We start from the raw sequence: 20,934 nt of genomic DNA on the forward strand, positions 1-20,934 counted from the left end.
CGAGCGTTTTGTCCCTTTCCGCGCGCCGTAGCATTAAGCTTCACAACAACAGCCGCCTGTAGTCAGCAACGTTCTGCGGCGACTCGCTGTGCCTGTTTACCTCATCACAGTGCAGGACATATAAACCGGACATTTCTTCCTTTCTTCCTCACGTGTCGTGTATCTGACCGGTAAGTTCACGCTGTCGCTGTTTAGCCTCACACACGCTCACACACACACACGCGCGCGCGCGCACGCACAGCTGGACCAGCCGTTAATACAGGTTTAATCCTGAGCGGCGAACGAACGCGCTGTCATCACACCGGCCGAGTCCCAAACGGCTCCTTTCTCCCTACATAGCTCTCGCGCGACATAGGGTATGAAATAGTGATTTGTGCACTATATAGTGCACTAAGTATTAATGGCGTAGGTATTTGGAATCGGGCCACTGGGTTAGCTAGGTAGCTAGTACATTCATTGGGCAATCGTAATGATATTTATTTCTTATTTTGGTTGATTAAATATATCTAGTTAATTATTCATCTTTGTTGATTGTAAGGCTGTAAATATGGGTTCTTATTTCTTACACTAACCTGTCACCTGATTCAGGACATCTCTGTAATTGAGTAATAATAATAATAATAATAATAATAATAATAATAAGGTTTGGTGGTATTAATATAATGCTAGACTTACAAAATAATAAAAAAAAAAGGTTACAAAAATGAATTAACTTTGAATATTTTTTGTATATATTTTATTGTTTAATTTTTTTAAAGAATAAAAATATTTAAATAAAAAAATGAGAAACCAAGAAAATAATAAATTAAGGGACAAAATAAGGAAATGGAAAAAAAATGTTTGTTCATGCAATAAGTGTCATATTTAATCCAAGAAAACATTTTTATGTAAGAAAAAAAAAATGTTTATTTTATTATTCAGACACGTTTTAGTGAAAGACAGTTACAGAGATTTCTTTTTCTTGGAAAATATTTCATCTTTATTTATTTATTTATAATCATTTCATCTGTTCATTTTCATATATTTACATACAAACAGTATGTAAATATATGAAATGATATGATAGCTCTTTCCTGAGCTATCTAACGTTGACACGTCTACAGAATGACATGAGGTTAACTGTATCGCTGTGTTTGCCGGCAGGTTCGGTCGTGTGAACGTGTGTGTCTGTCAGCCATGCTGCTTCACTTGCCATGAGATGACATGGATAAACTGAAGAGGTGAGATCTGATGATAATATGAGAACCTGGGAGTGATCAGCTTCTCTCTTTTCCTTCTTCATGCATGTTCAGAGTTTTCATTAGAACTAGAACTGGCCTCTGGGGCATCATGAGGTCTCGTTATGACTCTGGTTATGAATACCAGCTGCTTGAGAGTGAGAAATATTTAGAGTTTCCCTTTTCTCCAGTGCTCTCAGGGCTTTTGTAACAGGTAATGTGACTGTTAATGTTAAGGGGACTTTCTTTTCTTTGTGTGTGTGTGTGTGTGCAGTTTGGTTGAGGAGGAAAGCTCTCAGGAGCGAGGAGAGCTACACACATGGAGAGGTTACTCCTACAGCGTCACTCCAGAGAAAGTGCTCCTCTCTCGACCCGTGCTCCAGGCTGCCCTCGGGGCTAAACATGGAGTTCTCTTGTTAGAGGGTAAGAAGCACAGCTAATACATTCAGTGAATCAGGTATACAGTTGTATCACAGACTAATGGAGTCTTTATTTACCTGCGGTCAGGTGGGCAGGTGTACAGTTTTGGAGAATTACCATGGAAACAGAACCCGTCATGTATGAAAACGACAGACCCTATTTTGGAGGCGGGTCTGAGCGAGAAGCGCGTGGTTTCCGTGGCTGCGGGGACGCTCCACAATGGGGCGGTGACGGAGGATGGAGCCGTGCACATGTGGGGGGATAATACGTACGGTCAGTGCGGCCTGTCAGGACTCTCGGTCGTCCCTAATCCCACTCCCGTGGGCGTGGTGGCCAGTGAGATCGTGCCCCCTCGGCCGGTGAGGATCGCGGAGCTGGCGTGTGGCGAACAGCACACGCTGGCACTTTCGGTTACGCATGAGGTGTGGTCATGGGGCAGCGGCTGCCAGTTGGGCTTGCACGCCACGTCTTTTCCCGTCTGGAAGCCGCACAAGGTGGAGCACCTAGCCGGAAGACATGTACTACAGGTAGCATGCGGAGCCTCGCACAGCCTTGCGCTGGTGCGCTGCCCACCTCCTCCTCATGATCCGCGAAGACCTCCCGAAGACAAATGTGGCCAGTGCAACCAATCACTTTACACCATGACCGACAAGGAGGATCATGTCATCATCTCAGATAGCCACTACTGCCCCCTTGGCGTAGAACTCGACGAAGACGATAACAAATCTTCCCTGGAGTACGGTCGCGTTCACGGGTCTCCTAGTTCGAGGGGCAAGATGAAAAGCTCTCCATCTGAACCGCTTCTAATGACGCACACGTCCATGTCTAGCTTTGTCCATGCACATACTTCTGTTCCTGAATCTCAGGATCAGGATCAAACGGCAGGGGAAGTGTCAGTTCAGTCTGAAACTAAAGATCTGGAGCAGTCTCAAGCTCCGGTGGCTAACGGTGAGGTGTTTGAAACAGCCACAGAGCCAAGCACTCATGAGACAGAGAACACCAAGAGTGCCCAGGGGTCAATTGGGACAGGCCCCAAATCCTCTCAATACCCAGACGAGCAGGCACTCAAAGATTACCTGAAGAGGCTTTCGGATCAGACGCAGGCCGAGCAGACAGCTAAGAGCCCCAGTACAGCTCAGTGTGCACAGGTTAGTGACTCAGTACACAGATGGCGGTTAAAACAGTGGGTTTAGCAGGTAAATGTCTTAAATAGCCCGAGGATGTTGATAGAACAGTTCGGATTGATGTTCATGTCTTTTATTCATTTCAATCGGTAATTTAAAAGCCAACAATTGAAGTGAATCAATGCAACATTTATGAACTGATATTAAAAGAAAAGGACACAACTGGTGAGTAAAAATTATTCATGACTTTCAGATGTAAATAATTTAGCATGTTAGCATGGTGACTTTTAAAATAGTCCTACTCCGTGTCATGTATCGATGACGGCAGGTTTAAATATTGTTGCCTTACGGATTTAATGTGGAAGGCGGGGTTTAAACTGATGAATTGTTTTGTATTTCTAGTTGTAAAATTAAACTGAGAGCTTCAGAAAGTTGTTTTGTATGCATGACCCTAACAACCTGGTAGGCAGTGAGGGCACCTAGGAACCTAGGGCACCTACTTTTACTGGAGCTTTGTTTAACAAAAACAGCAAGGCCATTGTCAGCTCTCTTGGTGTCTCTGTCTCACTGACTGAAACAGAATATAATGCTGGTCATGTCATTCTTAACCACACACAGGTGTAACCAGTCACTCATTACCCACTCATGCTCCGTAAAACCGCTTTATTTCACAGCTGGTGTTTCATCATGGCCTCACTGCCACAGTGGGACCTATTATAAACTTCCAGAACTATCTCTGCATAGTCTTCAGGAAAATGCTCTCTCTTTTGTCCTCACAGCCTGTCACTGAGCCGACTGTCGTTTTCACCTTGGACTCCTCGACCCCCGTGGCACAGTCGGTCACCCCGATGGGCTCTGCTCTGAACAACCTGGTGGTCTCTTATGCGTCGGCCGTAGGGGAGAGAGTCGCGTCCACGTACGAGGCCCTCTCTCTGAGGAAGGTCATCAGCTACTGGGTGAGCGTAAGAATTTATCCATTGTGTTCGTCACATAATAACAGCTTTTTATTCTCCAAATAAGTTCAATTATGTGGAACATATGGTTTATTTAGGCCTGTCTTGAACTTTGTGTGTGTGTGTGTCCAGGGTCCAGTTGAGGAGAGAGTGCGTCAGGAGGAGCATAAACAAGGCAAGAAAAGCTCGAGTCTGGGAGACATCCGTGAAGAGGAGGCTGAGGGGTTGAGTCGCCGCCTCTCACTCCCCGGCTTGCTCTCACAGGGTACATGCGCTCTCCATATCTTATACCACCACATGTGTAAGTCTGCATGCGCGTGTGTGTGTGTGTGTGTGTGTGGCATCCATGCTCAAGTTGTTCCCTTGACTGACCGCATAGGTGTGTGTCTGCATGTATGTAAGTATGCCACTGTGACTATAAGGAATGGCTTACGAGGTCTTGCAGTTCTGTCTGTGTCTCCGGCTTGCTGTTTGGAATTATTGGCACCCTTCATAACACATAGAGCAACTGTGAAGTTTGGCATATTTTTTGCCAAATTATTATTAATTAATTAATTAATTTATTTATTTATACATTTATTTTATTATTTTATTATATTATTATTTTTGCATTACCCGACTGTTTTGTCTCTTTTTGTGTTTTATTTCCTGCCGATTAGCAGCATTTTAAATACTTTTTTTTTTTCTTTATCATCAGCTGGGGTCTATATGCATTGCTACGATGCATATAGACCCCAGCTGTTATAATATATATATATAAAATATATTATACAACAGACTGGAACTGAAACGTCTGATTAAAATGATTAAAAATAAATAATAAATAAGCTGATGAATAATCTCCATGTGAACAAATGACAAAATGTTTTATTGATTAAATTAAAAAATGTCAAAATCTTTCCTTCAGTTCCATTTAATTTAAAATAATAAAAAAAAAATGTTCTAAAATATATTACAACAATGACAATGTCTGAGAATCATCACATACTTTATAAATTAAATCTTTATTAATTTATTAATATACTTTTAAATTTGTTCAATGATTATTTAGAGACCTCAATATCAACCATTTTTTTTAAATAATTTTTTTTTATTCCAAGAAGGCAATTTTTGCTTTTGTTTTCAGTGAAATATTTCTATCAGTTGTGTGTAATGTTTGTCTTTTTTCTTAATGGGTGCTAATAATTCTGGACTGTATTGTACTGAAAGGAAAGAGCTGAAAGGTTCTGGTTTTCAGCGTGACTGTGTCATAAAAATAAAAGACAGAAGTGAAAGCAAAAGACAAAAAGGAAATCACAAGATGAATGAAGGTCTTGCCACAAAATTCCAGGAATGGATCGTTCCTTCATCCAGGAAGAGACGAAGGAATGTTTTAAGGAAAAAATAAAATGTGGTGTAGGAATAGGAAACTAATGAACGACAGGATGGTGTGATGAAGCTGAAGCTCTCTCTCTCTGAACGCAACAACTTCGGTATACACTGGGTCTGTAGCTCCGCCTACGTCACGTGGCTTTTGTGGTTTAAAAAGTATCCAATATTTTATTTTTCTAAGAAAATGACCAATGGTGTGGCTAGATAAGAGCCTTCTTCCTGAAGCTGCATTTAAACTGCATTTTGGAAGAAGGCACCATTGAAGTCCACTATATGAAGAAAAATCTTGAAATGTTTTCCTCAAAAAACATAATTTCTTTACGACTGAAGAAAGAAAGACATGAACGTCTTGGATGACCGGGGGATGAGGAAATTATCTGTAGATTTTTGTTCTAGAAGTGAACTTCTGTAAAGATCAGTTATTTCCAGTGAGAGCAGGCGCACTTCATCACCTTGCCGCCTTTCAGCCTTAACTTTCTCCTTTCTCCCCTCTCCTGTTCTTACCTTCTTCCTAAACAACAGATGGACCTCTGCAGGGATGGAACAAACACAGCGTGACAGCAATGTGTGTGTGTGTGTGTCCTATTCATGCTTCCACCTGACAACGTGTCTTTGTGTATATGTATGTGTGTGTGTGCGTGTCTTTCTTTCTTTGTGTGTGTGTGTGTTTCCGTAGATGCCATTTGTTTCTCGGCTGCGTCGGTGAATTATTCATGCGAACACGCTGCGCCGAGCTTTTTTTCTTTCCTGGTTTTGCTGAATTAGGAAACAGAGCTTACAGAGGGGGATTAATCCACAATTTGGCAACGGAAATGAATAATCAGGCTGCGAATCATGTTTTATTCAATTTTATCAGATTTACACGTAAACAAACTATTTAATAATGATGGTTTGATCGAATTCTCTGAGATTTCTGCTCACGCTTCAGAACAGTTATCTGATAAAGCCGTGACGTCGGCGCGACACGTTCATGACTTATTAAATACTTCCCTGGACAGAATCGTGAAATCTGACGTTCCGATCCGATACTGGAACGTTTTCCTATTTCATTTATTTTTTCATATCTCATATCTATAGAAAAATCTATCATCATTGATACGGTGAGGTTTATTTAAGATTCATGGAAGGAGTCTCCAGTGTCGATGCTTTATTTTTATTTTTTTTCTTGGGTCCATTGACCACACTAACTAGTCTCATGAATGCGACTCAGCTGTTGTTGGTAAACTGCTGTGGTGTCAGAGGAATAAAACACTTCAGGATACTCTGTTCTAGGAAAATAATCAACTTCTATAATCATTTCTGGCAATAGTGATATAATAATTGATATAATAATTATGTCCTTTGTATAATTATTTCTCACTCTCTTTCTCTGTCTCTCTTTCTCTCTGTCTGTCTGTCTGTCTCTCTCCGTCTCTTTGTCTGTCTGTCTGTCTCTTTCTCTCTGTTTGTTTGTCTCTTTCTGTTTCTCTCTCTGTCTCTCTTTCTGTCTGTCTGTCTCTCTCTCTCTCTCTCTCTCTCACACTCTTTTGTTCTCTCTTTCTCTCTCTGTCTGTCTGTCTCTCTCTGTCTGTCTGTCTCTCTTCTCTCTTTCGCTCTCTCTGTCTGTCTGTCTCTCTCTCTCTCTCTTTGTGTCTCTCTCTCTCTCTCTCTCTTTCTCTTTGTCTCTCTCTGTCTTTCTGTCTGTCACTGTCTCCCTCTCCCTCTCTCTTTCTCTGTCTTTCTGTATGCCTCTTTCTCTCTGTCTGTCTGTCTCTCTTCTCTCTTTCGCTCTCTCTGTCTGTCTGTCTCTCTCTCTCTCTCTTTGTCTCTCTCTCTCTCTCTCTCTCTCTCTCTCTCTCTCTCTCTCTTTCTCTTTGTCTCTCTCTGTCTTTCTGTCTGTCACTGTCTCCCTCTCCCTCTCTCTTTCTCTGTCTTTCTGTATGCCTCTTTCTCTCTGTCTGTCTCTCTTTCTCTCTATCTGTCTCTCTTTCTCTCTCTCTCTCTCTCTCTCTCTCTCTCTCTCTCTCTCTCTCTCAGTGTCCCCACGTCTCTTACGGAGGGTGAGTCGGCCACGTGACTGCACCGTCGCCCTCACCCCAGCTGGTGTAGCTGAATCAGACGCCCGCTTGCCCTCTCTGCAGACGGAGGTGTGGAGCTGGGGGGAGGGGCAGGAGGGGCAGCTCGGACACGGAGATGTCCTGCCCAGGTCAGCTACCCACAATGCACTGCACTGCGATATAGCTGACTGAATAGCAGAATAGCCCATTTATTATTATTATTATTATTATTATTATTATTATTATTATTATTATTAATATTATTATTATTATTATTATTATTACTATTAGAGGGAGTCTAAACCCACACACACACACAACATAACTCTCATGCATTAATAATTCAAGAGATGGAATATTAGGTCAGTTCATCAGCTTGTCATGAATGTTTAGACATTTTTACAATGTCTATTTAAATCCTGGTACAAAGACAGAAAATAACTCTCAGAAGCTTGAAATGAAATAAAGGTCTCTTGGGAATTCTGAATTTTTCCGTGCCAGGAATAATCTCTTTCTCTTTCCATTTCTTCTTTCTCCGTTCAGACTGCAGCCGCTGTGTATTAAGAATCTGAGCGGTAAAGAGGTCATCAGAGTGGCTGCAGGTGCCCTCCACTCACTCGCCCTGACTGCCCAGTCACAGGTGTGTGTGTGTGTGTGTGTGTGTTTGTTTGTTTGTTTGTTGATACCAGAGGGTAGAAGTCCATGCATGTAAGGCAGGATGATCAGAAGTGTGTGTGTGTGTAATTATACAGCAGAGTGTATTGGTTAAGTGATAATTATGTGTGTTGTGGGACAGGTGTACTCCTGGGGCAGTAACAGCTTTGGTCAACTGGGGCACATGGAATCCCCCAGCACTGTGCCACGTCTTGCCAAGGTACACACACACACACACAGGATGTCCTTTCAGGGTCAAGTGCATTACACACTGCTCTGAACAATAATAAACTGATATGATAGATAGATAGATAGATAGATAGATAGATAGATAGATAGATAGATAGATAGATAGATAGATAGATAGATAGATAGATAGATAGATAGACAGACAGACATGCAGGTAGATAGACAGGTAGATAAATAGATAGACAGGCAGACAGACAGACAGACAGACAGACATGCAGGTAGATAGACAGGTAGATAAATAGATAGACAGACAGACAGACATGCAGGTAGATAGACAGGTAGATAAATAGATAGATAGACAGATAGATAGATAGATAGATAGACAGACAGACAGACAGACAGACAGACAGATAGATAGACAGACAGACAGACAGACAGACAGATAGACAGACAGATAGATAGATAGATTGATAGATAGATACTTTATTCATCCCAATGGGAAATGTACATATCCTATCATTCCCCACATCCTAATGACACTCTGATACACACCTACACAAATCCTCCATCCTTTCGTCCTCCTCTTCGTACTCTCTGTTTGTCCTGTCCGTGGCTCTGTAGCTGTCAGAGGGGATTCGTGCATGGGACGTGGCGGCAGGACAGCACCACACTCTCCTGCTGGCCGACGGTGACTGCCTTCAGCCCATCCTCTACTACAGCGGTCAGCAGGTGAAGGAGGGATCCGGCGAGACAGCCCAGGAGGAGAGCGGAGGCTACACACAGCAACCCGTACTGCTGCCCTTCTGCATGAACGTCAGTGAGACTCTATCGTGATCGTAGTGCTAACATCATTTAAGGTCATAATACCTTAACATAATACCATAACATGACGTGTGTGTGTGTGTGTGTGTGTGTGTGATGTAGCTGGGCTACGTGAGCAGTGTGAGCGCAGGTGGACAGATGTGTGCAGCGATAGCTGACCGCAACGTGGTGGGTTTAATCGCCAATCTCCACGAGCTGGCAGCAGCCGAGAGAAAGTACTACTGCAAACTGACCAACATCCAGAGCTCGCTTCTACAGCCACTGCTTAAACTGGGTAACTGGGTATTGTGTGTGTGTGTGTGTGTGTGTGTGTGTTTTATTTTAAAAATAGAATGGATGAAAACTATTGCATTCGACAAAAATATTTTTTTATATGTTGGTAGAATCTTTAAGCTCTGCGCTAGGCCCCGCCTGCACCGGACTCCTCCAGAATCTGATCGGTCGATTCAGCCGCCTGTCACAGTTGACCGGTCAGAACTCTGCATCCTTGACCTCCTTCCTGCGCCGCTCACGAGATCTCCGAGGCCTGATTCTCCTTGACAATGCGCATCTGTTCCTGGACACGTATTCTGAGCAAGTACACACACACATACACAGAATCTGAGGTCATGATGACACACAATAGCATGCAAATATTACAGAAAATGCCGGAACGAATCAGTAATCTAATACAGATCTAATTTCCTGTTTCCTTTCTGTAGGTTCTGTGCTGCAGTGGGAAACATGCTGGTCATGGGCGGCTTTCAGGCTCTTGTTAAACCTTGCCAGTGAGTCAGTGTGCTGTGTGTGTGTGTGTGTGTGTGTGTGTGTGTGTGTGTGTGTGTGTGTGTGTGTGTGTGTGTGTTTTGTAGTGAGTGAGAAACGTGAGTCTGGTCCAGTCAGCAGGTCCTAAGGTTATCACTGGTTTTAGGGAATGACTGCTACACTTATTCCAAAGTTCACAAAAAACCAGCGTAGTGACCAGTAACACATCAACCACTCAGACATGTGTTTATTTATCCACACATCACTAAACAGAACAAAAAAACAACCCTGAGGTAACCCTGGGGCAGTGGTGGCTCAAGTGGTTAAGGGTGTGGGTTGTTGATTGGAGAATCGGGGTTCAAGCCCCAGCACCACCAAGTTCCACTGTTGGGCACAACTGAGCAAGGCACTTAATCCTCTCTGCTCCAGGGGCACAGTATCATAGCTGCCCCTGTGCTCTGACCCCCAACTTCCTCACCTGGGATATTTCAAAGAAAAGAATTCCACTGTGCTGTAATGTAGGTGTGGCAATAATAAAGGCTTCATGCCCTCAGATCTTCTTCTTCATGAAAACAAATGATGGATACAGCGTGTTGCATTCCTGCTCCTTGAACTTTGTCCACATTTCTGTACAGTTTATTGATCTGTTTTTCTTCCCAGTGGAATAACACTAGACTATTCCAGTCCACAAGACGGTTTTAATTTAGCTACAATCCATTCAGCATTGAAAGAGTCATCACTTTAACGCTTTCGTTTCATTATGTTCAATTTTCAATTCTATTTTATTTGTATAGCGCTTTTAACAATAGACATTGTCTCTGAGCAGCTTTACAGAACATCCTAGATGTTGGACAAAATCATCCCTAGTTTAATCTACGTTAATCTACGTTTAAGCTGGGAGACTGTGTCCGTGTCCCGAACACTGTCAGGAAGGCTGTTCCAACGTTTAGGAAAACGCTTTACCCCCTTAAGTTTAAATAGGAAATCTGTTCATTTTTTTCCTTTTGTTTCTTCAGGGATGTGTTCGGGAAGGGCGCAGAGACGGTGCAGAAACTGTCTGAGTGTTCAGAAGACGGTGCCATGCTGTCCGACGTTCTGGCTCATCTCTTTTACCTTCCTCTCCGCCATCTCCACGTGTATAGCCACCTGCTGCTCAAACTCGCCTCCTGCTACGATCCGGTAAGCCTTACGTTCAAGCTAAATAATAATAATAATAATATAATTCTGTGGATCACATAGTAGATTTCTACGTCTGGCAGAGCTGTGCGGACTATCAAAAGCTGCAGGAGGCCTGCTCCAAGTATGAGGCTATGGCTCTTCATCTGAAGAGGAAGAGGAAGGAGGCCGAGTACACGCTGCACTTCTGGAGGAACTTCCCGGGAAAGATGACAGTAAGCGAGCATTGCATACACAAGACACGATGCACCAAGTTTTTCTTCTAGACACGTTTATAGCGACAGGATCAGGATGCTAGGGATTCTGGCAGTGTTTAATCTAACTGACCCTGACGTTTTCTTAGGACTCTCTGCGCAAACCATCCCGCCGCTTGGTGTGCGAGAGCAGCAACAAAGCCCTGACCCTACAGAACGCCGGACGCTTCTCCGTCAACTGGTTCATCCTTTTCAACGATGCTCTCGTCCACGCCCAGGTACCTCGTGTTCACTTTCCCCTCCTCTTCTTCTTCTTCTTCTTCCTCGCTCATCACTGCTTTTGCCTCTGCTTCCCCATGATGTTTTGACGCTCCTGAAGGAGATCTTGTGTGTCTGATGTTTGATATTTCTGTCCCGGTAGGGAATGTTTGCCTCTAAGGGGCTTGTAAGTATGCATAAGCGTAAGAAAAAAAAACATGTAGAATTATTATTCTGTTTATTCTTCTCTAGCACAGCTTCCCCAAGTGTTCAGGGCTGGGCTCAGCGCTGTAGTGCAGTCTGTCTTTCTTACTCTGCTCTGCTAGGTGGTTTTGAATAATCAGGATTGTTAGGATGAAGCTAGAATAAACGTCACTGCTTTTCTAATCGTCGGGTAGAGATTAGGGGCATCAGCGACGTGAGCTACACATGCTTCACTTCACTGTATAGAAATGGCTGGAAATAGCCCCTTATAATAAACAATTGGGTTCTCGAAATCATGATAAATGTGCCTTTAAGATTTTCCGGGAATATTAGTGACATCTCTGGTGTAGTCCACGGAAAGAAATAGTCCTGGAATTTTATTATGAAGCATTTATAAGAGTTAGATAGATTTGTAATAAGAATCATTGATGTGGCACAAGTGCCTGACCCAAGCCCTATCCCGTGCCTGTAGTTGCCCTCTTCCTGGCCTGCTTGCCCCCCACCCCCACCCGAGTGCTGCAGTACGAGTGTTTCTCTGTCCTTTGGTTGTGTCAGACACAATCCCAGTCTTAGTCATCCTCCTGCCAATGTTACTGCCCTGAATTCCTCTGTTTCTGGGTTTTTATAGAGTTTGTGTGTGTGTGTGTGTGTGTGTGTGTGTGTGTGTGTGAGGGCTGCACAGTATATCCAGAACATCACTGTGAATATGTTGATCAATAAAATGACCAAAAAATCAGGAATACGAAACCGAAGGCATGCTGTTGTAGAAAAATAATCACCGGTTGCCCGGTTTAGGCGTTTTATTCCTCTTTTGTCTTATTAACAATTTCTTAGTGTTTTTATTCTGACGCATTTTTAATAGATAAATGTCCTGGAACATCTAGGAGTCTTTTCCTGTTATCACTTACCTTATAACTCGTCCATACACCAGCATTTCTCTTCTTCTTTCTGTAGATGATAGAACAACAGCTTGTTTAGCATTAGCTTTGCGTCTGAATTGTTCAGCAGTTTTCCTTCTGACGCTGGAGACTCCTTTCTGTAATGAGATCTCTTTATACACTTTTGGACCGATCAGAACCTCTTATATCAGATTGAAGAAATCAGCATGGACATAATGGTCAGTACGTGATGTACTGTGCAGCTCGTGTGTTTTTGTGTGATGATCCAGATCTCTATCTTATGTTGGGGATGTGTGCTAGCATGCAGTTGATACAAACACACACCTGTTTTCCGCATGTTCTTCTTCTATCTTCTACAGTTAGCTTGACTAGTATAGACTCTATTTGTGGATTATGTGTTGTGGTTGACGCCATCTTCTTCCTGCGGTCTTCCTCAGTTCTCCACTCATCACGTCTTCCCCTTGGCCACGCTGTGGGTGGAGCCCATGTCCGACGACAACGCCGGCCTGTGAGTGAGACGGTTTAGCCGTTCAATCCGTTCACTTTGCTTGCTACAGAGTGTGTGTCGTGATTTGGTGTATTAAATTCTCTCTCTCTTTCTCCTTCTCACTCTCTCTCTCTTGCTCTCTCTCTCTCTCTCTCTCTCCACTTTGCTTGCTACAACATGTGGTGTGTTAAATCGTGTCCTGCTGGTCAGGTACGGCTTGAAGCTGACGTCACCTGAGGAAAGCTTCACGCTGCTGGCTGCCTCGCCGTCCGAAAAGGTGATTGTTATTTAACGTAGATACGTAAAGCACACTGAAGGGCATGTTATTGTTGGAAAATAATACCACAAAGCTGTTTGATTCTATCGTTTGTTTGTGTGAATTTCTTTCAGGCGAAGTGGTTGCGTGCCATAAATCAGGCAGTGATGCAGGCGCTGAGTGGGGCGGGGTTACACGAGGCCCCTCCTACCTCCGGGGCAGGATTGAGAGCAGACCCTCCCATTTCCCGAACCGCTTCCTATACCTTCTATAAGGACAGCAGGTTGAAGGACGCCGTGTACGAGGGCCGCTGGGTGGCGGGAAAACCTCACGGGAGGTGAGTGCCTATGGAAAGTGGGCGGGGCTATTGAGAATGATGAGAAGGAGCTGATTGGTTGCTTTTGTGTTATAGGGGCGTGTTGAAATGGCCGGATGGAAGGATGTACACCGGGGAATTTAAGAACGGATTCGAGGATGGGTCAGCTGCTTATCTTTAATATGTTTATGGTTATGATAAATCAATGCAGCAGTTCTGTCTCTCTGTCTGTCCGTCTCTGTCTGTCTGTTTGTCCTTTTGTCTGTCTCTTTCTGTGTCAGTCTGTCTGTCTGTAAGTCTCTCTCTTTGTGTCTGTCTGTCTCTCTCTATGTCTGTCTGTCTTTCTGTCCGTCTCTCTCTGTGTCTGTCTGTCTCTCTCTCTCTCTCTCTCTCTCTCTCTCTCCGTCTCTCTCTTATGGTTTATTTCAGTTTTTCACAGTATTGTTTTTTTTTATTTCAGGTTTGGAGATTTTATTCTTCCTAACAAGAACCTTAACAAGAGCGATCATTACCAGGGACACTGGAAGGATGGCAAGATGCACGGATTCGGGACCTTCAGGTGCTAAGATCAGTGCGATTCAACAGACACTGAGAAAGCGGTGATATTAATAAGGAATAAATTACGTGTTGGTGTGCTGTATTGGGAAATGATTCAACAGCAACAGCGTGGTGTGATGGAGCAGAGTTATCTGGAGTTACTGTGGAATGGCGTGGTGGTTCCATTACAGGATTTTGTGTAACCTTGTGTGTGTGTGTGTGTGTGTGTGTGTGTGTGTGTGTGTGTTGTAGCTACGCCACAGGAGAAGTGTACGAGGGCTCGTTTCAGGATAACATGCGTCACGGCCATGGCATGCTGCGGAGCGGCAAGCTGAACTCCTCCTCCCCCAGCGTCTTCATCGGTCAGTGGCTGAACGACAAGAAAACTGGCTACGGCGTGTTTGATGACATCACAAGGTGAGAGAACTTGACCAGTTGATTGGCTAATTTTATATATATATATATATATATAAATAGATAAAAAAACATGTTCCTACTAAAGTGGACATTTAAGAGTGTGTGTGTGTGTGTGTATATAATATATATATATATTAAATGAGAGAACTATTTTAGATGGTTTTTTTCTGTGTTAAATGTGTGTGTGTGTTGATGTCAGAGGAGAGAAGTACATGGGTGTATGGCAGGATGATCAGAAGCAGGGGCACGGTGTCATCGTCACACAGTTCGGACTCTACTACGAGGGCTCTTTCAGCAGCAATAAAATGACGGTTAGACGGTTTCAGGTTCGAAACGTTTCTGTTACACATCGTTACTGTTCCTGTTATTTATTCTCTTTTCTTTCTCACACACACACACACACACACACTCAGGGTACCGGGGTATTACTGTCAGAAGACGACACCATGTTTGAGGGGGATTTCTCAGAAGACTGGACTCTTAATGGAAAGGTGATTTCAGAAGCACACGTTCTCTCTCTCTCTCTCTCTCTCTCTCTCTCCCTCTCTCTTTCTCTCTCTGTCTGTTTCTGTCTGTGTCTCCCCCCCCTCGCTTTCTCCCTCTTTTTGTCTGTCTGTCTCTCTTTCTCACTCTCTATCTGTCTTTGTCTTTCTCTCTCTGTCTCTTTCTGTCCCACTTTTCCACACACTCTCTCTCTCTCTTTCTCTCTCTCTCATTCTCTCTCACTCTTTCTGTCTCTCTCTCTCTCTCTCTCTCTCTCTCTCTCTCTCTCTCTTTCCCTGTCTATCTCTCTCTCTCTCTCTCTCTCTCTCTCTCTCTCTCTCTCTCTCTTAAACAGTAGACATCCTCTAGTTGAACTATTTTGGCAGCTGAACTCCATCATCATGAATTCTTTGCCTTTAGTAGGTTTACATTAATTGAAACATTTGTAATAAATGCAGCACTGTGGCTTATTTCTTTTTGGTTATTATGATCTTGACATTTCCATCTCTCACAGACACGCTGCTAGGAAACAGCTATTCTGGTTAGAGAAAGAAGCTAAAAAGTTTTGGAAACATGCCTGTTTAACACTCCTCCTGTGTCCAGGGTACTCTGACGATGCCTAACGGTGACTACATCGAGGGTTCCATCAGCGGGGTCTGGGGAACCGGCCTGAAGATATCAGGGTCCTACTACAAACCCAGCCTATACGACTCGGAAAAGGACAAGAGCCGAGCGCTGTATGATCATTTTACACTTTCAGCAGTTCACTGCTACTTACAGTACGGTATGCTATGCTAACGTGTGTGTGTGTGTGTGTGTGAGCAGTAAACTGGGCCGGTTTTCCGTTCATCCTGAGGAGAAGTGGAAGGCAGTGTTTGGGGAATGCTGGAGTCAGCTGGGATGTGACACACCAGCACAGGGAGAGACCAGGATGGCATGGGACAACATCGCTATAGCGCTGACCACTAACAGGAGACAGCACAGAGACAGGTACTGTCCGACTCTCCGACTCTATCTGGACGGAAATGCTGCCATCTTGAGACACAGGGCAGCAGTATGCCATCCCCAAGAACCTCTTAATCGATACACAAAATAACATATGCTGTATCTCCATCACACTCTCTGGTAGTTATAATCATTTATAATCACACTCTGGTGTTTATAATCATTTATAATCACACTCTGGTGTTTATAATCATTTATAATCACACTCTGGTGTTTATAATCATTTATAATCACACTCTGGTTTTTATAATCATTTATAATCACACTCTGGTGTTTATAATCATTTATAATCACACTCTGGTGTTTATAATCATTTATAATCACACTCTGGTGTTTATAATCATTTATAATCACACTCTGGTTTTTATAATCATTTATAATCACACTCTGGTGTTTATAATCATTTATAATCACACTCTGGTTTTTATAATCATTTATAATCACACTCTGGTTTTTATAATCATTTATAATCACACTCTGGTTTTTATAATCACACTCTGGTTTTTATAATCATTTATAATCACACTCTGGTTTTTATAATCATTTATAATCACACTCTGGTTTTTATAATCACACTCTGGTGTTTATAATCATTTATAATCACACTCTGGTGTTTATAATCATTTATAATCACTCTCCGGTGTTTATAATCATTTATAATCACACTCTGGTTTTTATAATCACACTCTGGTTTTTATAATCACACTCTGGTTTTTATAATCATTTATAATCACACTCTGGTGTTTATAATCATTTATAATCACACTCTGGTGTTTATAATCATTTATAATCACACTCTGGTGTTTATAATCATTTATAATCACTCTCCGGTGTTTATAATCATTTATAATCACACTCTGGTTTTTATAATCATTTATAATCACACTCTGGTGTTTATAATCATTTATAATCACACTCTGGTGTTTATAATCATTTATAATCACTCTCCGGTGTTTATAATCATTTATAATCACACTCTGGTTTTTATAATCATTTATAATCACACTCTGGTGTTTATAATCATTTATAATCACACTCTGGTTTTTATAATCATTTATAATCACACTCTGGTTTTTATAATCATTTATAATCACACTCTGGTTTTTATAATCATTTATAATCACACTCTGGTTTTTATAATCATTTATAATCACTCTCCGGTGTTTATAATCATTTATAATCACACTCTGGTGTTTATAATCATTTATAATCACACTCTCCACTGTTTATAATCATTTATAATCACACTCTCTGGTGTTCATAATCATTTATAATCACACTCTCCTGTGTTTATAATCATTTATAATCCTACTGTCCACTGCTTATAATCATTTATACGGTCTCTGGTGTTTATAATGAATAGATTGAACATGTAGTGTGTATATATGTTGTTGTGTTATAGTCCTGAGCTGCTGACTCGGTCCCATAGTAAAACCCTGGAAAGCCTGGAGTTCATCCCTCAGCATGACGGCCCTGTTACACTGGAGAAATACGACACCATTCGCCGCTACCTCATCAAGGTCAGTCCTGTACGCTGTCTGTACCTCGACCAGAACAGCACTGTACCCTTCTGACATCTGACCTTCGCTCCCAGGCCTGTGACACTCCGCTGCACCCACTGGGCCACTTGGTGGAGAAGCTGGTAGCCGTGTACCGGATGACGTACGTGGGCGTCGGAGCGAACCGCAGGCTGCTTCAGCAGGCCGTCAACGAGATCAAATCCTACCTCAGCCGCATCTTTCAGATTGTCAGGTGTGTGTGTGTGTGTGTGTGTGTGTGTGTTTTTCCTAATGTATTTAAATGGATTTCAGTGGTTTTAAAGATTTACCTTTTGAACGCATTCATATATGAAGGAGATTATGGTATACTGTGTATTAAAATAAAGAGTCCCTCAGAAAGGTTTACATATAAAACAAATATAAATATAATGTAAAAATATTTTATACACTACATGGCCAGAAGTTTTGGGACACCCTCCAAGTCATGGAATTCAGGTGTTGTTTTTCAGGGGTTGGGCTCGGCCTCTCAGTTCTAGTGAAAGGAACTCTTAATGCTTCAGCTTCATACCAAGACATTTTGGACAATTTCATGCTTTGTGGGAACAGTTTGGGGATGACCCCTTCCTGTTCCAACATGACTGCACACCAGTGACCAAAGCAAGGTCCATAAAGACATGGATGAGTGAGTTTGGTGTGGAGGAACTTCTCAAATTCCTGACCAGAAAACCTTTGGGATGAGTTAGAGCGTCAGACCTTCTCGTCCAACATCAGTGCCTGACCTCACAAATATGCTTCTAGAGGAATGGTCAAAAATTCTCATAAACACACTCCTAAACCTTATGGAAAGCCTTCCCAGAAGAGTTGGAGCTGTTATAGCTGCAAAGGGCGGGACAACTCCATATTACATTCATGTGCATGTAAAGGCAGACGTCCCAAAACTTTTGGCAATATAGCGTATATGTGATATGATTGCTATATGTTGACCTGTGTGTGTGTGTGTTGTAGGTTTCTGTTTCCTGATCTTCCAGAGGAAGGCGGGTTGCTGGTTGAAGCTCCAACCGAAAAGAAGGAATCCAAGTCCACTAGCAGTGAGCTCGAGTCTCCGAAGCCGGGGTGAGGATCAGAATCAGGACGCAAACTATCGTGGTGTATTTATTAAAAAAATCATACTTTATATCTCTTTCAAGCCTATCGCTTACGTTATAGCCAGTAATCAGTCGTAACATTAAAGCTTTACCTCCGCAGTCGTGTGGTCAGCAGCTCTGCCCTGCTCCTGCCCGTGTTGCTGCCGCGTCTCTACCCGCCTCTCTTCACGCTTTACGCTCTGGATAAGGAGAAGGAAGACGACGTGTACTGGGACTGTGTGCTGCGTCTCAACAAGCAGCCTGATCTCGCTCTGCTCGCTTTCCTCGGAGTGCAACAGTGAGATATATATATATATATATATATATATATATATTTATATATATACACACACACACACACACAACGATAACGATGTTCTGTATGAAATCTTTTTTGTAGGAAATTCTGGCCTGTCACCATTACAGCACTCGGGGAAAAGCAACAGGTAGACATTTGATCTACACCGCTACTGTTTTACTGCATGTGAGGGAAGTTTGTTGAATAGATCCTCTGTGTCTGTGTGTGTGTCTGTGTGTGTGTCTGTGTGTGTGTCTGTGTGTGTCTGTGTGTCTGTGTGTCTGTGTGTGTGTGTGTGTCTGTGTGTCTGTGTGTGTGTCTGTGTGTGTGTGTGTAGGTCGTACCCAGCACTAAAGATGCGTGTTTCGCCTCGGCGGTGGAGACACTACAGCAAATCAGGTTGGAAATCCTGCCAGCTCTACGAATTCTTCACTTTTTAGAGTTTTATCCTTTATCCATTTATTCTTTTCCTTCTTTTCCTTCAGCACAACCTTCACTCCCTCAGACAAGCTGCAGGTCATCCAGCTGACCTTCGAGGAGATAACCCAGGAGGTGCTTACCTTACTCAAACAGGACTTCCTGTGGTCCATGGATGACCTGTTTCCTGTTTTCCTCTACGTAGTGCTGCGTGCTCGGTATATCTGCTGTATTCCAGACACCATATTTTCCTGGCAGTGTGTGAGCTGCTTCTTGGGTCATAAACGTATTTTTAACGCTATATGTGTGTTTCTCCACAGTATCAGGAACTTGGGGTCAGAAGTCAGTCTGATAGAAGACCTCATGGACCCGTGTGTGCAGCACGGAGAGCACGGCATCATGTTCACTACATTGAAGGTACTGATGAGGAAAAAACACAGAATTCAGAGGAAAATTTATAAAAAGATGTTTTGAAAAATGTCTTTCTCTGTCCTGTCAGGCGTGTTACTATCAAATTCAGCATGAGAAGATCACATAAGGAGAACAACGTACAGACGGACCGGCAGCACACTATCATGACGGACAGGTGATGAGCTGATGGTGGGCGGGGCCAGGATCACGGTGCCAGGCGGAAAACACACATCCTGAACATTCCTGTGTATTTTTTTTTTTCTTTTGTAATATATCTCTTTCAGTCTGATACATCTCTTCCAGTTCAACCATTTTTTTGTTGATTTTCAAATCTCTCTCTTTATGAATTTTCTCTTTAAAGTTCCTTCACTTTTTCCTGAATGTGAAAATTCTCGACACAGGACACGTGATGCTGCAATAGGGTGCCATTACTTTTTATTCCTCAGCGTAACAGCCTGAGATTAACAAATCCCGTGTCTTACATAACACACTGACTGATGGTTGACGTTTGCATCGTTCACATGAAGGAGTGACCGGATGCTGTCGGTGGTCACATGCTCCTCCAACAGCCAATCAGACGCCTGGATTTTTTTGACCTGCTGGATTGCATTGAAGGAGGGTTTTTTAATCATATGCACAATTTGCTCATTTTTTTCTTGACTGTTTTGCAGAGACTTGAAGTGTTGCTAGTTTTTCTGGTTCTCGTGCTACAGTGAAGTTATTTTAGAATTTTTTATTTTACACAATCTTTACTATAAACATGTTACTAGAATTCTTTCACAGAAGAAGACTGTGATTTTTTTTTTTTTTTGTTCCTTATGTGACAGTCGTGTGTGTGTGTATGTGTGTGTGTGTGTGTGAGAGAGAACTAGAGTGTTGCATACAGCAATACTTTTTACAGTATTCTGGACTGACCGTGATGTCAGCGTGACAGTTTTTAATAACTGATGTTTTATTTATTTAAGATAAAGATAAAGACGTCCAGTTGCGGTGAGAATCTGTACGATGTCTGTGGATCTGATATACTGACTCTATACTGTCTTACTGAAGTAGCGGACGATACGCAGTGCAGACAGACACCGGAATCTCGTACAGCGTCGACGCGAAGTTCGCTCAGAGGTGTAGGTTTCGGACAGAACGAGACCGGATCGTTTCTTCCAGATCCTGATCGAATCAGAACCTCTTTTCGGTTCGGACGTTGTACTCCCCAGCTCGGTGTCGCTCTCCTGCAGTGTTTCGCTGTGTAAACGTCATCTTGCCGAGACATTGTGACGGTTTGGTCCTGTCCGGCTGGTGAAGTGTCTTTGTGTCAAGAGCAGGCAATAAAATGGCTGATGGAATGTTTTTCTGTTCATTTTTTTCCTCATGTGTGTACTGCATTTATTTATATCATTTACATTTGGCAGACACCCTTATCCAAATT

At 42.7% G+C, this 20,934-nt stretch overlaps 1 protein-coding gene across 2 annotated transcripts; it reads left to right on the forward strand.

Annotated features, from left to right (window-relative positions):
- Positions 1-16: 16 nt before the first annotated feature.
- als2b (alsin Rho guanine nucleotide exchange factor ALS2 b) lies at positions 17-20,851 on the forward strand. Of its 2 annotated transcripts, none has more exons than XM_058403213.1 (35): positions 17-170; positions 1,144-1,220; positions 1,492-1,640; positions 1,725-2,785; positions 3,541-3,717; positions 3,847-4,015; positions 7,102-7,270; positions 7,665-7,761; positions 7,918-7,995; positions 8,586-8,777; positions 8,889-9,060; positions 9,170-9,359; positions 9,488-9,553; positions 10,547-10,709; positions 10,790-10,921; positions 11,050-11,178; positions 12,699-12,769; positions 12,959-13,025; positions 13,139-13,341; positions 13,417-13,482; positions 13,781-13,879; positions 14,110-14,274; positions 14,474-14,585; positions 14,688-14,765; positions 15,361-15,494; positions 15,583-15,747; positions 17,165-17,282; positions 17,357-17,514; positions 18,267-18,374; positions 18,507-18,683; positions 18,786-18,831; positions 19,021-19,082; positions 19,169-19,318; positions 19,421-19,517; positions 19,600-20,851. In XM_058403213.1, the coding sequence occupies exons 2-35, from the start codon at positions 1,204-1,206 to the stop codon at positions 19,636-19,638; spliced, it is 5,076 nt and encodes a 1,691-aa protein (XP_058259196.1). In that variant the 5' UTR covers positions 17-170; positions 1,144-1,203; the 3' UTR covers positions 19,639-20,851. The 2 variants fall into 2 exon arrangements, with proteins under 2 accessions (XP_058259196.1, XP_058259197.1); XM_058403214.1 differs by having other exon boundaries at positions 3,847-3,979.
- The last annotated feature ends 83 nt before the right edge of the window (positions 20,852-20,934 follow it).

The sequence above is a fragment of the Hemibagrus wyckioides genome, linkage group LG11 (assembly GCF_019097595.1).
Source record: "Hemibagrus wyckioides isolate EC202008001 linkage group LG11, SWU_Hwy_1.0, whole genome shotgun sequence".
Taxonomy (NCBI): Eukaryota; Metazoa; Chordata; class Actinopteri; order Siluriformes; family Bagridae; genus Hemibagrus; species Hemibagrus wyckioides.

Bases quoted from the DNA above. Each gene is read 5' to 3' on its own strand.
- als2b (XM_058403213.1), top strand. The intron at 10,922-11,049 runs GTAAGCGAGCAT...ACGTTTTCTTAG, and splicing joins ACTTCCCGGGAAAGATGACA to GACTCTCTGCGCAAACCATC. The intron at 14,586-14,687 runs GTTAGACGGTTT...ACACACACTCAG, and splicing joins TCAGCAGCAATAAAATGACG to GGTACCGGGGTATTACTGTC.